Source organism: Physella acuta, unplaced genomic scaffold (assembly GCF_028476545.2).
Source record: "Physella acuta isolate Inbredline_101_S28 unplaced genomic scaffold, ASM2847654v3 ptg000264l, whole genome shotgun sequence".
Classification (NCBI taxonomy): Eukaryota; Metazoa; Mollusca; class Gastropoda; family Physidae; genus Physella; species Physella acuta.
The window spans coordinates 881,450-899,860 of NW_026731783.1; the positions used below are offsets into that span (position 1 = coordinate 881,450).

General features: G+C 33.1%; 1 protein-coding gene and 2 pseudogenes across 1 annotated transcript; 1 reads left to right on the forward strand and 2 right to left on the reverse strand.

The window, feature by feature from the left end:
• Positions 1–3,751: 3,751 nt before the first annotated feature.
• LOC131939112 (tRNA methyltransferase 10 homolog A-like) lies at positions 3,752–5,060 on the forward strand (annotated as a pseudogene).
• Positions 5,061–12,279: 7,219 nt separating this feature from the next.
• LOC131939120 (large ribosomal subunit protein uL1-like) lies at positions 12,280–12,854 on the reverse strand (annotated as a pseudogene).
• A 3,840-nt stretch (positions 12,855–16,694) lies between these two features.
• LOC131939114 (eukaryotic translation initiation factor 6-like) lies at positions 16,695–17,630 on the reverse strand. Its single transcript, XM_059297340.1, is given in 2 exon segments — positions 16,695–16,940; positions 16,943–17,630. Coding segments are annotated over 2 exon segments (738 nt in total). The 5' UTR covers positions 17,594–17,630; the 3' UTR covers positions 16,695–16,853.
• Between the last annotated feature and the right edge of the window lie 781 nt (positions 17,631–18,411).

The window sequence follows — 18,411 nt, forward strand, 5'->3', positions numbered from 1 at the left end:
TTTGTAAGTAAAATCATCGTTTACCTTTCAGATCAGACTGACAAACTCTGGGTCAGCTTACCATCCCACGTGACAGGTCAGTTCGTTGTACTGTTATTATATTGTTTCTGTCTGAACAATGAGAGTTTAATACATTTTATTGTATGAAAGTTAAACATTAGTAACAATTGGATGACATAAATTCCATAACATTAATTGAACTGGTTGGATCTTAATTCTTTAAAAACGATATACATTCAAGTCACGGTTTTTAATTGTAAAATCTAATGCGTTTATATATAAAATTTAAAATTTAGCATTCTTGCTTAATTTTTTAAATATTGTCTAAAACGTGTTAATTTTACATATGTATTTTATGAGCAATTTGCCTATTTCTTAAGCATATGTTTTTAGAGTTTTTATAATATATAGCTCTGTTAGTTTGATTGATTGGTCTCCATTTACCTTTTCAATGTAATAAGAAATGGCAATAGTAATATGCATTTTAAGTTTTAAAAAAAGACATTTAGTTCTAGACACTATCTAAACTGTTTGAAACTTTAATCAATACAGAATAAAACTTTTAATTTCCAGATAAAACAGTATGTGAAATGTATAACGTTAAAAGTGTTAATTTTTTGTTTGTTTTTGTTTTACTGTGAAACACACTGCAACGCTGAACAAGGAGTTGGTCGTATTCGGGCACATGTCTTACGACACAACAAAAACGGGATTCGATCAAGTACATTGAGAAGAAAATTAGCTCAGGTTATGCTGCAAACTTTTTGTTTTGTTGCTGAACTGAAAAAGGGAACAATGATCACGACAGAAGTAAATTAAGAGACAATTAAACCAAAGTTGTTGTGGTAAAGTCTATAGTTATACATCAAACGTCACATATTTACAGTATACGTGATTGTTATAACGCCAGTGATATATTTATACATAGCCGTATTGGCTAGAACTCTCTCAAACTATAAATAACCATAACATAATCGTATTGTTAACTTTAACATTATAAGTTTATACAGACACATTTAAATATTAAAACACTTTTTATCAAAATAATAAAAGAATAATTATAGGCTAACTATGTTTCGTATTTCAGCAATAGACTTTATAATTGGATAAGTAGGTCAAGAGCAGATGATAATGTGATGTAACATTATCTGTGACACAATCAGATGTTGAATTAACACAAAACAAATTATCAGCAAGTTGACAGACCTGATGGTGATGATGTAACTAATGTGATGATTCCACATGATGTTTGGCTATCATTTAAATGTAAAAATTCCACATACACCATCAACGGATACTACGTCAAATATAAGTTCTGCTTTTAAAGTACGTTTAAGTTTTGTTGCAAGGAAACATAATGACATCATTTGATAACGGGAACGGCAGTACATTTAACCGAATGTATTGCTGGACTTTAAAATATATAAAGCAACATCACCGTTTTTAACAATTTAACAATTTTTTTTCTAATTGAAACGTATACAACTAAAATAGAATGTAGGTTTAAACAAAATAATCAGCAAGATTGTTTTTCTCGATAGTCTGTATTTTGTTAGTAAATAAAGTGCGATCATTTAAAAAAAAACCAAGGTAATTAAAAAGTCTAGTGACAATTTTAGCGCAATTTCCTTGTTATCTAAAAATAGCTCTGTCGTAGCGTAAATCAAGAGCAGGGTTAGTAAAACCATTGGTTAAAATACATGTTTTATTTACAATAGAGTACATTACTAAAAACCTTTGCGCGCCTAGCTACCGAACGTGATGTCGCAGCCATTGAACGTGATGACGCGTGTGGTGTGGTTGGAAAAAAATGCCTACTAATTCGGTCCAAATTTTAATTAATACAAAAAAATTTTGTGACCGAACGAAAGGATATTTTTTAAAACTTTCTTCGGCAATATTGTTCTAAATTATGGCAGGAATCGATTGGTACATGTTTCAAGTCGCTAAGTTGTCTGGTTGCCGAGATATGGGCCAAAAACTGCATTTTTTTTGAGGTTTTTTGGCTTTTCCGGGAAATGCATGAAAGAAACCCGGAATTCTTATGGCCTATGTTCATCCTCGTAACTTGCTTAACATATTTGCTTTGGAACTAGTCCTCGATATTGCTTCGTTGAGGAGGAGATACGACTTAAAGCTGCGGACACACATTCATACATTCATACATCCATCCATCCATTCATCCATCCAGAAATGACGGGTTAATAAACGCAATTCTCCAGAATGGAAATTGCGCTAAAAAGTTCTCTATGGGTGTCAATGTTCGATTGCCTCTCTTTTATTCCTTATATTTAAAAAATGGGAAACAATGTGTGATCTACTTCTATATGTACATCGTATACAACGCACATAGTAATTTTCAGCTTGAAATAAAAAGCTACATATATAACAAAACCAGATGACAACCCAAGTGTGTCAGCTATTCTAAAATTACAATTTAACGTCCGATCACTGTTACCGTTTCTTCGTGAACTTATGATTTCTATTTTTTTTTATTTTTAGCCTGAACAAAGTCGACCATAGATTGCTGTCCCAACTACCTTGACAAAACCTTTAGTTTATTAGTATTTTTTTTTAAATAACTATTGAATAGTGTCGTCAAAAGTATTATAGCAGTTATCCTTTATCAACACTAGCATCATCTGAGCTGAGGTTGTAGTATATGAACATTTGAACACATTAATTTTACCTGGGTTTGTTTTGTATGATCAGAACTCCGTGACCCTAACATAACTATGTAGTGTGTGGTCAGCACGTTTTATCTATACATCTCAAAAATGTAAACGTTTATAAAATGTTACACATTTTTAAAGAAAATACTTTTTAACAATTTTAACAGGATGTTTAAAAAGTAACATGGGCAGAGTAAAATGATACGCCTTAAATCGTCGTCTATAGTGTGAATCATTTCAATCTTTTGCAGCTGTAAAATCACATAAAACACAGGATGTAAACGCCGTTGTTTCATCGCTGAATCATTTAGTTGTTAATAATGTAAAATGTATATCAATTAAAGCAAGTGTTGTTATCACTTCCCATATTGTTATACGCACTATATTAAGGGAAGTAACTGGCAAGGAATTCCCTTAGTCAAAACAAAACAAAAATACAACACTGATAGGCAAAAATAACTAAATACGCTACAGTATCTAGATGTCATATGTTTGAAAAACTGCGTCTTTAGAAAACAAATCGTATGTATTTTTGCTTGACTTTAAAATAAATATAATATTGCTCCGTATTATACAATTCGTAGCGGTATTATTCATTTACATACATTTTGTATTTAGCGTAATTCTTAGGGAGACGCAGGGCTACTTTATCAAATTCTTTTGCGTATTAAGTGATATTTTATTAACTAAATGTAGCGTGCCCTCTTTGCCAAGGGTCAATTTTATGTCATGGAAAGTTTTGGAATGATAGATCAGTAATGTGTATTACAGAGACACTTCTCCCACGGTGGTTTCTATTTCTGTCTACAATGTGAACTTTTGACTCCTCAGCTAAGGACAGAGCACAGTATACTAAGCAGTCAAGAGAAACCTAGTTTGCACACCTTATTTTAGTCTAGTTCTTATGCCATTTTATTTTCTCCATTTGATTATTATATATGCAATTGATGTTCATGTCTTTGATGCTGTGTAAAATCTATCAAATAAATTATTATTACTGATTTAAAGGTTAAAAAAAAAAAAAAAAAAAAAAAAAAAAAAAAAAAAAAAAAAAAAAAAAATTAACTAAATGTCTCTATCTGTACCTAAAAAGGCATTGCTTACAGGCGGTTTTAAAATACAAGTTAACAATTGGTTTTGGATAATCATTGATAAAGATTACAGCATTTACTTTATAAACAGTTTAAAATGGAACATGAAGATGTGACACCACAGTCGCCTATCACTAATCCAATAGACCTAAACGATGGTAGTAATGATACGATCATAAAACCAAGTAAAAACCAGCTGAAAAAAACAACGAAAACGAGAAAAGTGGCTTGCAATTAAAAAAGAAAAAAGACATGAGGCAAAGCAGAAAAGAAAACGTCGTCTAGCAGAGTTGAGAGAAAAGGGAGAAGACATAGGACGAAATAGAAAAAGATTGAAGTCAAATACAATGAAAAATTCATCATGTAAAATTCGGGTTGTGATTGACCTTTCTTTTGATGATCATATGACAGAAAAGGATGTGAATTCCTTGACGTGTCAACTACAACACAGTTATTCTGCCAATCGAAGAGCTCAAAATCCATTGCAGTTATATTTGTGTGGATTAAGTGGAAAAACTAAAGAACGCATGGACAGCATAGGAGACTATAAAGGATGGGATGTCCACAAAGAAATCCAGCATTATGAAGAAGTTTTTCCCAAATCTAGTCTGGTTTACTTGTCAAGTGAGTCACCTAATGTTTTGACATCACTATCCGATGACAAAGTCTACATCATTGGTGGCTTGGTAGATCACAACAAGCTCAAGGGTTTATGTCTTAAGATTGCTGAAGAGAAAGGCATAGCACATGCACAGCTTCCTATTTCTGACTATCTTAATATGAAGACCCGCAAGGTTCTTGCTATAAACCATGTTTTTTCTATCTTATTGCGGTACACAGAGAGTAATGACTGGAAGGAAGCTTTTCTTGCTGAAATGCCTCAAAGAAAACAAGCGTATCTAAAGGACGGAAGTTCACCAGAGCAGGAATGCCATGCATCTTCATCTACTGAAGAGAAACCTGCCGACATAATACAAGAAGACCGAATTGAAAATAAAGGGAATGAAGAAATATCTGGTCATTCAAGGGATGTAACAGACATTGAAAAAAAGGAGGTGGATTCTTGTGAATGTTTAAAAGACAATAGTATTGATATTAACTCTAAAAGAGAAGTGCTTGAAATGGGAGAGAATACAACTAGATGATCTGAGTAATGGCAATAGATGTTAGTATTTTTAAATAATGTGTTTCATTTGTTCATTTTTATCTATGAAGTAATTTTAAACTATCAATATTCATTTTTTAACTTGAATCTAATTAGCTATGAATCAAAACACAAACACTTGAAATATGTTATCCAAACTTTTGTTTTTAAATAACAAACAACAAGCTTGATACAGAGTTTTTATTTTTATTCACTGTTTTAATAAAATTGATGATAAAGCAAAGAAAAACATATATAAATATCAAGTTTTAATACTGGCATTTGTTGATAAACTTAGTTGATATACATTTTTTAACACAGAAGGATATCACAGATACTGGTAACTCTTTAATTAAAAAAAAAAACACATGTATATTATTTTTTTATTTGAAATAAATACATTTTTGAGACAGTTAAAAAAAAAAAATTAACTAAATGTTGTTTCACTTAAACACCACACTACAGCAGAACTTACGATAGCTCAGAAAGGCTAGACAGAATATTCACTCGTGAAAGTATAACGGTAATCAAAGTAAAACATCTTACACAGACACATTTACAGACCACAAAATAATTATTGCTTAACTACTAATCAACCCCACTCACAGTAAAAAAAAATTCATAAAAAACGTTTTAATAACAAGCTTTTATGTAATGATGCACTAAAAAGTAGAAAATAAATTATAGACTACTATTTAAATAACTATAAAGAAAAGCGTGGGTCACTTTAGTATCTATTGGATACCTTTACTAATGTTAAGGAAGACACCCACGCTTTTCTTTATAGTTATTTAAATAGTAGTCTATAATTTATTTTCTACTTTTTAGTGCATCATTACATAAAAGCTTGTTATTAAAACGTTTTTTATGAATTTTTTTTTCAGTACTTTACATGTTTTATCTACAATAGAGTTACATGACTAAAAACCATTGCGCGCCTTCTGAATATCACGTTCAGTAGACGCGCAATGGTTTTTGAACGCAGCCATTACGTGGTCGTGATGGCGCAGCTATTGATGACGCGTGTGGTGTGGTTGGCTAGACATGCCTACTAATTCGGTCCAAATTTTAATTAATTCATAAAAAATCAATTAGGCATCCAATTAAGTCAAATTTAGTTTCAGATTGCATTGTCTTCATGTCTTGACCCACGTGCCAACTGTGAATCGTGTCGGTCAAGTAGAACTGTCCGAATTTTCACTCCTGCGTTTCCGTCAAGACAGACTTACGACAGACAGAGGAAGTGAGTTAAATAAAAGCTTGTAAAAATAGCACACATTGTTATATTAGATGATCTAAAGTCAAAATATCACACATGTTTCTATTAGACGTTCTAAAGTCAAAGTATCACGTATTAGACGTTCTAAAATCAGTACACTCATAAAAAAAGTATACTGTAAAAAACAACTTGAACCAATATGAAATCACTAAGAACTGGTGGAGTAGAGCATATACAGATATCTACTTGGGCTCTCACTAAGGACTAGTGGAGTAGAGCATATACAGATAGCTACTTGGGCTCTCACTAAGAACTGGTCGAGTAGAGCGTATACAGACATCTACTTGGGCTCTCACTAAGGACTGGTGGAGTAGAGCGTATACAGACATCTACTTGGGCTCTCACTAAGAACTGGTGGAGTAGAGCATATACAGACAGCTGCTTGGGTTCTCACTAAGGACTGGTGGAGTAGAGCGTATACAGACAGCTACTTGGGCTCTCACTAAGGACTGGTGGAGTAGAGCGTATACAGACAGCTACTTGGGCTCTCACTAAGGACTGGTGGAGTAGAGCGTATACAGACAGCTACTTGGGCACAGCCCTACAACTGTGATGTGGCGAACTCCGTGCACATTTTTTTTCGAATATTTTCAATAATAATTGTTATTTTATTCAGAAGACGTTTTGGTTTTGCGTCAGTGTGCATTAACTTGACTTGAGTGACATATTTGTTTAGATATTAGTTTCTAAATTGGGTAGGGGTAGTGCTAAAGTTATATAATTTGATTTTATTATCATAGCGAAGCTAGCTAAAATACTTTATTTTATTATGTGCAAAACATGTGAAAGTTTTTTTGTATGAATACATATTATTTCATACTCAAATATATTTAGTTTAAATCTATTTACCTAATCCTACTCAAATACCATAATATTGAAAAAGAATAGTTAGCGGCTCTTTAAAACTGGGAAATTGTGTTAATTATTACTTTTGGTTCCTACGTCTCAAAAGGTTGCCGACCCCTGCCTTGTCGTCTTTACTCGGCAACGTTCATACCCCATAAAAATAGAAACAGGTAAGTACATTTTAATGTGATGCTAAATAAAAGTCACCATGATGTAACTCATAATCCAACATAAAAATGAGAGAAGTATCGACACATTGGGGAAATTATTCAACGAACTCTAGAATGAGAGAAGCATCAACATATTGCGGAAAGTGTTCAATCAACTCTAGGGTGAGAGAAGTATCAACACATTAATAATGTTACAAATTAAAATGTAAATGTGTAGCCGGCTTCACGAAATTTTTATTTAAACAATTTCCTAATTAAGTCATTTAAACTAAATCATTGCGATGTATTACCATGCTGAGACAACGAACCAGACAAAAATATGTCCAAACTAATTTCGGGCTTGAATTAAAGGGATTTTAATTACTGATTGGTAAATTACAATAGAGCTTTACAATTATAAACACGACATATGGTTTAGTGATATAATTAAATGTCACTTTTTCAGATGGATTGTTTTTGTTTAAAAATTATAAAAAAGCACTCAAGCAAGGGGTTCAGGCGGTTAGAACATTTTAGAACATTTTAACCTTAAGATACATTCAGAACGAAGTCATGTCATTTGGTCCAGCTTAATTGTAATTTTTATAAGGCCTTGTGTAAAATTGAACATTAAACTCGTAATATTGTATCATGTAGTTTTTAAAGTGACCCTTGTCTCTATAGCCATTGACAATCAGGCGTGAGCTTAAAACAAAAAAAAATATATATATATTAATACACCATCAACCGGTTATATATTTTTTTTTTTTTTGTTTTTGTCTCCTGGCGGCCAGCGCAAATCAAATATATTCCAATTGGAATAAACCAACAAAACAGTGAACTGTTTTTATTTTAAATCGAAATTATGTTAAAGTATAAATGCTTAAAATCAGCCATGGTATAGCATTAACAACATTTTAGTTATTTTAAAATTTGGTTGAAAAAATACATGGTTTCATATATATGGCTACATTTTACCCTTGGAAACAATGAATGCACCAAGGAAGTTGGAACCCCTGGGATGACCCATCAGTTCTTTTAAGAGGGTGATCATGTATTATTGGATCTTTTTTTGTCCCTTATGATATAAGTGACGTATGAGCGTGACATTGTAAATTGTGGAGAGTGTGTGTGTGTGTGTGTGTGTGTGTGTGGTGGAGGATAGCCCAAAGTGTTTTCATTTGTGTTGAGTGGTAACATAAGGGAACCAGATTTGGGCTTAGCCATATTTTAAGGGAATGAAGGACTTGATAATGATTTGTTTATAATGGTGTTGCTCGCTAAGTGTTGGGAGCCCTGTGTTATTGATGGCACTGACATTCTGTTATTGAAGAAATTAGACACAAAATACGCTTTAAACAATGGTATCTTAATTACTTTTAAAAAAGTGTTGTATTTTTTCTGTATTGACGAGAGAACGTTTTTATCATTAATTTAATCAGTTATAGTGTTCTCCTACTATCGCATTTTCTCTACACGGTTTGATTAAAAATTTAAAGAACTGAATTGCTGCTTAAATTATCCTTTAATTAATATTTCATTTTTTAATGTGTCCCTTAAATACCAGGGATCCAGAAATAACTCTTACGTTACATTTTGTCGAAAGTCAATTATAAGTAAACTTAATTGTTAAGAAACATATTCTATTAAAGCTAATGTGTTTATACTTTCAAACTACAATGGCTTTTGAATATTAATATATTAAATTTATTATTTTGACATATCACAAATACAGTATAAATGTAACGTTATTGTTGTAATCTAAAACCGTGTACAGCGTTTGTATTATTTTTTTTATGTATGCATCTTTTACTTCTGTTTGATTATTTTAGCTATTCGTACGTAAGTTATTCCCCTTTAATAAAATGTAAAATTTTAAAATTGGAGATCTTAACCGATCAATTTCAATTTTAAAAAATGGAGAAGAATTGATCAATTAATTTAATTCTATGTTTTAATTAGCCCAAAACCAAAAGAACTGTGACAAATATAGTAGCGTTCTAGATAATTCAGCTTTAAAAATATGTATATGTGTATGATTAGCAGATAATACACTACTTAGTTTTTATTTCTAACTTGATTTATTGTTCAGGCCAACTAAAAAAACGTCATGAATTAAGTATGCTATATAATTATATGCTATATATATTAAGTATATTATAAATAAATAAATAAATAAATATATATATATATGTTTATGTATATATATATATATATATATATATATATATATATATATATATATATATATATATATATATATATATATATATATATATATATATATGTATATATATATATATAGAATATAAAGAATGTTGTATTATGTAAGCATTGACAAGAAAGTCAACAAAACCCATAATTATCCATCATTCTTTTAAGGATAGACACCACGGAAAGAACTTTTTTTTAATACAATTCTGGGTGTTTAATAAATTCATCCTAATATATAACCCCCCCCCCGTGCGCACTTCTCTCTCTCTCTCTCTCTCTCTACCTCTCTCTCTCTCTCTCTCTCTCTCTCTCTCTGTCTGTCTGTCCACACAATATTTTCGCGGACATCACGTCAGACACTGCAGCGATATATGAAGAACTTTATTTTGTTGAAAATAATATGTTAGATGTTTTAAATGTATAACCACAATTTAATTTAAAGAAGAAAAATAAAAAATAAAGGCGTGTTCGAATGTAGAAAAACAATTGTATTTATGCAACCGGAAAAGTGTTTAAACTTGGGACAAGAACGCATTTAACAATGACGACGTTTATTGTTTACACTAAAAAAGAGCACGAAACTGATGACGTCATCTTCCGAGTTTAGAATAAAAAGAAATGAATTATTTCATTCAAATATGATTTAGAGCTATGTACGCTATAAAATGTAAACTATACAATACGATTTTCTCGGCCTAAACTTAAAAAAAATATTTTATCTATTTGGATTCTAGATCTAGAGATTTTAGATCTAGACTAGATCTAAATCTACGCTACGTCGCTAAGATCTATTCTAGATCTAGATTTAGACTCTATCTACTGTAGATTTAAATATTTTATAGAAATCGTTGTTTGTTTAGCAATGAAACTGGCTAATTTTGGGTAAAAAAATTAATCTATATATATAATTCTCCTCTTCGAGCCGTTAGAAAACAAGCTGCAAACGCTCTTCCTACCTCCCCACCCCTACATGGTTTTAGTGAGCTGTGTTCACTCTAAATGTTTACAAGCAGAGCCAACGATTTTAAACGTAGGGGGGGGGGGGGGGGGGAGGAAGGGGGGGGGGGGTTATGGTCCTTAACGAGCTACTTATAGTGTTTGAAAGAAATATTTTCAGTGTCAGCGTTGGTACTGTCGAATTCACAAATTATGAATTATTGAAATTTAGAAACAACTAAATAGCGGCGTATGTTATGCCGCGGGCCGGCTCGTTTGAAAAAATAGGCATATTCGCGTAAGTTATTTTTTTTTTAAACACTTCTTTTATTCTCCATATCTTAAAGGTACCTAATTAGCTGAGATGATAGTGTATTTGATACCACACAGGTGGTGCCGGATCGAGACACACCAAGTCTCACCTTTTTTTTTATATGTGAATCTTCCTATTTTAGACTATAAAGAAAGGAAGTACTTTGGAAATCTTTGTTTATCTATGCAATTTGCTAATCTCTATAATATATGAAGCAAAGTTGTCGGGTGCCCGACATCGGGCACTTCCCGGCGCCGCAGGCGCTTCAAATTTGGCAGGATCTTGCCTTGGGGCGACAGAACACGGGGACCGGTGCCGGTTGGCCTAAGGGTCTACGTTGAGGGGGTCAAAACAGACCTCGACTGATCGGCGCCTTATATGAACTATAAATCGAAAAAAAATGTGTCCACGTAGGAACCTCTTCATAACTCCTGAGGTCGTAGACCGACCCTCGGGCGAATTAATTAAGCATTCAAATTCTCAATGTTTTTGAAAGCCTAAGCGAAGCTGGGCAGCATGCCTAGTATGTTAATAGTTGTTAACCTATAGACAAAAAATAATATATAGCCGTCAATAGCATCACTGGTTGCAATGGAAACAACGAAAAGGTGTAAAAAGTAATTGATTTGGTTCGTTTTTGTTCTTTCTTTTTTCGTTTTTGTTTGTGTTTTTTTGTTAGGGTTTGTATTTGTGTTTTTGGTTGGTTTTGCGTTTGGATTTGGTTAGTTTTCGTTTGCTTTTTCGTTGTTTTTTTTTTTTTTTTTTTTGTTGGTATTGGTGTTTGTGGTTGGGTTTGTTGTTAGGTTTTTGTTTTCGTTTGCTTTTTTGTTTGTTTTTTCTAAGTGTTTGTATTGGTTTTTGTGGTTGTGGTTGGGTTTGTTGTTAGGTTTTTGTTTTCGTTTGTATTTGTAATTGTGTTAGCGTTATGTTTGCGTTTTGTTGTTTTGGTTGGTTGTGGTTTGGGTGGGCAATGCCGGGTTTATGATGATTACTAAACACACAGGTAATGGTCTTTAACAGAAAGGTTTTTCAAAGAAGCCAGAGCAGGGCCTGGCCGGGACGGCTAGTTGTAAATAAAACATGATTAGTACTGACAAAAAATTCATAAAAAACGTTTTAATAACAAGCTTTTATGTAATAATGCACTAAAAAGTAGAAAATAAATTATAGACTACTATTTAAATAACTAGAAAGAAAAGCGTGGGTGTCTTCCTAAACATTAGTGTAGGTATCCAATAGATACTAAAGTGACCCACGCTTTTCTTTCTAGTTATTTAAATAGTAGTCTATAATTTATTTTCTACTTTTTAGTGTACTATTACACAAAAGCTTGTTATTAAAACGTTTTTTATGATTTTTTTTTACGTTTATTTATAGAGGCAGAAGTCAAGTTGAGAATGGGTAAGTGTGACAATCAACTATTTTACTTTGTTGATGACTTTAAAAATCTACAAATTAAAATTGTGCGGAGGTCGATTCGCATTGTTACATTGTTGTTTTCAGTTGAAGCAATCTTTATGAGTTAGCAATGTATTAATGTGCTAGATTCAAGTATTCTTTGACCATTTAGTCATGATTACATAGAGCAAATATATAATATGTATCATTTTTTTTTATTTATATGTTTTTATTGCACAATCGTGCTCTCAGAATTAGTATATATTTTCAGCTGGACCCATAGTGCTCTTGATATACAATGCTCTCACATTCTGCCAATTTTTTCTTCAAGAGGGACACCAGGAAGTTGATAGCCAAAGTAACATTTTGGTACAGATCCTCTGTATTCATATTGACATGTCCAATGCAAACATTTTGGTACAGCTAGTCTGAATTCATATTGACATATCCAATGCAAACAGCCAAACAAAGTACCTTTTTCATCTGAAATTTGATGGTGGCTTTGGTCTCCTCACTCTTGCATCAAGACTGCCATTGTGGGTAATTGGTGCGGGGAACTTGCCAGCCTTGTTCAAACCCGGCCCTAGAACTCTGTAAATTTGACGGATCAGAGACTCAGAAGCAAGGAAGGCGTCATACTTCTTGGCTAATTTTTTCACAAGTTTTTTGTCTTTGTTGAGTTTCTTTAGAGCTTCAATATCCATATGGGGCAAGTCGTTTGCCTTAGCCAGATCACAATGGACTTGATCACCAAGAACACAGACCTTCATCTTGGGCTTGGGGATATTACGCAATTTGATTGTTCCATTTTATTTTTCATTTCAATGCAATAAGTAAATGTATATTGAAAATATCTTCATACCGTTGTTCAACGTGACATTATTGTTATTATTCAAAGATAATGTTCTTTGTCTCAAAGGTTTATTTTTATACGAGCCGGCCCGCGGTATAACATACGCCGCTATTTAGTTGTTGTTTTTTCTACTTTTCAGTAATTCATAATTTGTGAATTCGACATTACCAACGCTGACAATGAAAATATTTCTTTAAAACACTATAAGTAGCTCGTTAAGGACCATAACCCCCGCCCCCCTTCCTCCCCCCCCCCCCCAACGTTTAAAATCGTTTCAAACTAAATTATCTGCCCCTAATAGCCGTCACTAAACCCGACTCCACGAAGGTAAACATAGCGTAAACCACAGCTCACTAAGACCATGTAGGGGTGGGGATGGTAGGGATCGCGTTTACAGCTTGTTTTCTAGCGTCTCCAAGAAGATAATTATATATATACGAGCCGGCCCGCGGCATAACATACGCCGCTATTTAGTTGTTTCTAATTTTCAATAATTCATAATTTGTGAATTCGACAGTACCAACGCTGACACTGAAAATATTTCTTTAAAACACTATAAGTAGCTCGTTAAGGACCATAACCCCCCCCCCCCCCTTACTTCCCTCCCCCCCCTCCTCCCCCCCCCCTACGTTTAAAATCGTTGGCTCTGCTTGTAAACATTTAGAGTGAACATAGCTCACTAAAACCATGTAGGGGTGGGGAGGTAAGGAGAGCGTTTGCAGCTTGTTTTCTAACGGCTCGAAGAAGAGAATTATATATATATAGATATATATAGATTTACATTTCAAATTTTAACGAAAATGGCACACATCTATAAATACAATTTAGCATACGTTTTAGATATTTATTATAACTGATATTCTTAACCATAACCAGTAATTTGATTTGATTTTATTAATTTGATTGCGTTTGTTATAAGATATTGTTATTATTAAAGAAGTTGTTTCCCTTGAAAGATGAACGAAAAGCACGGACTTTTTGGTAAATGTTTATTAACTTTTTTAAGGTAATTAAATATTTTTTTTCAAGCAATTTTCACTGAGTCGGGTTAGACAAAAAATACCTGTCATGACGAAATGGTATAAATTAACCGCCCATTAATAGTGTATGCCTCAATAGCTTAAGTCGTTTCAGTTACGTTTTTTTTAGTTCTATTAAATGTTACTTTATTTTAGGAGCTTTTATAATATACAGTACTTCAGACTTTTCTTTCTGTGAACTAAATAAGTAATTTGTGTATGTCAACACTAGACACACTAACCATTGCATTGATATGTGGTTGGATTCATTATTCACATTTTACGTGTGACCATTGCATTCATATGTGGTTGTATTCATTATTCACATTTTACGAGTAACCATTGCATTCATATGTGGTTGGATTTATTCACATTTTACGTGTGAACATTGCATTCATATGTGGTTGGATTCATTATTCACATTTTACGTGTGACCATTACATTCATATGTGGTTGGATTCATTATTCACATTTTACGTGTGGCCATTGTATTCATATGTGGTTGGATATATTATTCACATTTTACGTGTGACCATTGTATTCATTTGTGGTTAGATTCATTATTCACATTTTACGTGTGACCATTGCATTCATATGTGGTTGGATTCATTATTCACATTTTACGTGTGACCATTGCCTTCATATGTGGTTGGATTCATTATTCACATTTTACGTGTGACCATTGCCTTCATATGTGGTTGGATTCATTATTCACATTTTACGTGTGACCATTGCATTCATATTTGGTTGGATTCATTATTCCCATTTTACGTGTGACCATTGCATTCATATGTGGTTGGATTCATTATTCCCATTTTACGTGTGACCATTGCATTCATATGTGGTTGGATTCATTATTCCCATTTTACGTGTGACCATTGCATTCATATGTGGTTGGATTCATTATTCACATTTTACGTGTGACCATTGCATTCATATGTGGTTGGATTCATTATTCACATTTTACGTGTGACCATTGCATTCATATGTGGTTGGATTCATTATTCACATTTTACGTGTGACCATTGCATTCATATGTGGTTGGATTCATTATTCACATTTTACGTGTGACCATTGTATTCATATGTGGTTGGATTCATTATTCACATTTTACGTGTGAGAGATAGTGCAATTAACTGCTAGATAATGGGACGGCCTAATGGTAGAGTATGTTACTACACTGTGAAGCAACAGAAAATGTATCTGGCCAAAGTTGAAATATCAAGCTCATCAAATACAACATTATTCTCAACCAAACCCAAATCAGTATAGCCTGATCATATGGAGTCAACAAAAAACGTACTAATAATACTTATCAAAACTTTAATAAGTATTCACTAAGATACTCAACTAAGTTATAGTGCTGAAATCGACTTACTTTATTTTTGCAATAAAAGTACTTAAAATTTGTCAGAAGGCAGAAAAATTAGATATTTTACTTACATGCGAATTTTCATTTATCTATCTGAAATAGTACTCAAGTTAAAGGCTTTTTGAACAATTGAAAGTATAAAAGTTTCACTTCCGGTTTCGGAAATCGCTGAAAAGTTGACAGATCTACAAATTTGATTTAATAATTACATATGAAATTTCATTAACCAAGCTGTAACGATACTCAAGTTAGCTTGTTTACAGACAAACACTCAGACACACAGACTCTCTCTCACACACGCACACACACACACACATACACACACACACACACACAGACATACGGACAAGATTGTAAAACTGTTTTTCGGACTTAGGGAGGTGTAAAACGTCGAGATTTGCAAAATTCTAGATTTTTACTTTCTCGTATATACGTAGTATAGAGAAAGTATTGTAATCGTGCAAAAAAAAAAAATCGAGATTTTTACAAATCTCGACGTTTTACACCTCACTGATACGGAAAAACATAATTTTGCAATCTTGTCCGTATGTCTGTGTGTGTGTGTGTGTGTCTGTGTGTGTGTCTGTCCGTGTGTAAACACGATAACTTAAGTACCGTTACAGCTAGGTTGATGAAATTTCATATGTAAGTATTTTATCAAAATCGTAGATCCGTATCAACTTTTGAGCGATTTCCGATAACCGGAAGTGGTACTTTTCCTACTTTGAATTTTTTAAAAGCCTATAACTTGAGTACTATTTCAGATAGATAAATGAAATTTCACATGTAAGTAAAAGATCTAATTCTCTACCTTCTGTTAAATTTTGAGTAATTTCCGTTGACAGGAAGTAGTAATTTACGATACTTCCGATTTCTCAAAAAACTAATGTAAATTTTAAAAGTACTAATAATATTGCGCACTATTATGCGCTTTTTTATTTCGCGTTCACTTGGTGTGCAATTAATTTGTCTACGAGATTTTATTCTATTTTTAAAACTTTAAGTATTTAAAATGGATTAAAAATCATGTCTATAGCCCGAGTTCCCATCCCCTGTTATTTTATATAAAAATATTCGAGAAAGTTTAGGGGAGATCACTACCGGTTTATTTTTTTGCACGATTAAAATACTTTCTCTTTATTTTGTATACGAGAAAGTAAAAATGTACGGATGTCGATTCGCGTTGCTACATTGTTGATTTCAGTTGAGGCAATATTTATGAGATAGCAATTTAATGTGATAGACTCAATTATTCATTGACGATTTAGTCATATTTATACTGAACAACTAGATTCTAGATCTGTATGGAATATTGTAATGGTTTTTTTTTTTTTTTTTTTTTTTTTTTTTTTTTTTTTTTTTTCTTATGGCATGATGAATCTTTGAATGATGTACCTTAATTTATTGGCAGTATTATCAATGGTAGTCAACATAACATGAACCAGATATAGGATAAGATACACATGTTTTGTACAGAAAAAAAATGCCACTGGTTATGTATACAAATGTAGTCCTCTTTCACAATCCCTGGAGGTTTTTCACATCTTGCTTCCTTTCATAGTAAACCTTATGACAGCGTGTCAATTAAAGAATCTCTCATCTGTGTCTGTATCTGTGACGGCTCATGATCACTCAGCTTGAAGACATTCTCTATATTACAGAGACTTCAGTGGAGGTGGTGTCATGGCCGCAGATGGCCATCCAGTCATTGACCACAAGGCCCCCAGCCAGAACCTCACTGCCTCTGTTTACTGTACCTGCCACAAGAGGTACTTGAAGCAGGGACGAGAGCTCATCTAAATCCTCCACTGATGTTTTAGGGGGCACCATGCCTCCTTGATTACTAACTACTGTGTAACTGCCAACCAAGACGTTGTTGGCGACTGTGTGACGAAAGACTTCAACATTGAGTTTGTCAACCAGTAAATCTTCTGTTTCGTTGTCTAAATCTGGGTGTACCAGTGCCACATAATCATTGCAGGCAATCACATTCCCCAGGGCAGACAACTTCTCTTCAGCTCTGTACATCTTGACGGTGTCTGGCAGGGCATTCCTTATGTGCTGCAGCTCTTGGTCTGTAGTTGTGTTTGGGACCAGCAAACCATGACGATTTCCAACACACATTCTGCCTATAACACGACAACCAGCAATGCTCGCATGGACAACAGGAATTGTGTCCCCTATTTCACCTTCAAAAACACTGAAGAAATTTTCAGAACCTCCAATCCCAACTAAGCAATAACTATTTGTCAGTTTGGCAAAAACTCCAACTTCATTATTTCCTTCAAATTGAGCGCGAACTGCCATTTTTATGTAACAGACAAATATTTGACGATTTTGGGAGTAGATCTTTTGGAAAAGTCATTACGAGAGGAATTAGAGTCCGAACGTGGTTTAAATGGAAATGTTCACGCGTCTTAGAGAAGAGCATACAAAAAAGACAAAGGTTTTTAAATATGTAACTACATAAAGTTTTTAATAAAATATTATTGTTGTTAAATATATTCAATTTTTCCTACAAAAATTTTGTTTTAATTTAACAGGTATCAACTACTATTTGTGTAATATTTTAATTGTTAGATCCATTTAAGAAGACATATTTGAGAGTTTTCTTGTTTTGTCTCCCTTGTAGTGTCTCTAAACACAACATGTAAATTAATCTGTAAGTATGTATTTTAACGACATAATTTTTATTCGGACATCTCAACTGATTAAAACAATATTATTAATAGGATATATATTGAAATATTTGATATCAACGTAATAATGTATACGATATTAGACATATGTATATAACTGAGACAATATTAACATAATTATCTCAAACAAAGAAGTGAAGTAGAATAACTTAGAATATATTGTCTTTTATAAGCAGTCTCAGTAGGTAGGAGTAAGTACCAATCACACAGCCGACCAATCAAAAGAGAGGTGAGCAGTCACGGTCAGTTGGTCAGAGATAGCGTCAGTTGGCAGTCAAGCGTGTAGAAAGTCAGTCGAGTGTTAGAAGCAGTTGAGCAGAGATAAGTCAGTTAAGTTACAGTTGTGGTGTTTCAGTTGATAGAAGTGTGAATATATTGTCAAGAAATATGGAATATATTTTATTGAATGAGAAGTTCAGTATTCTA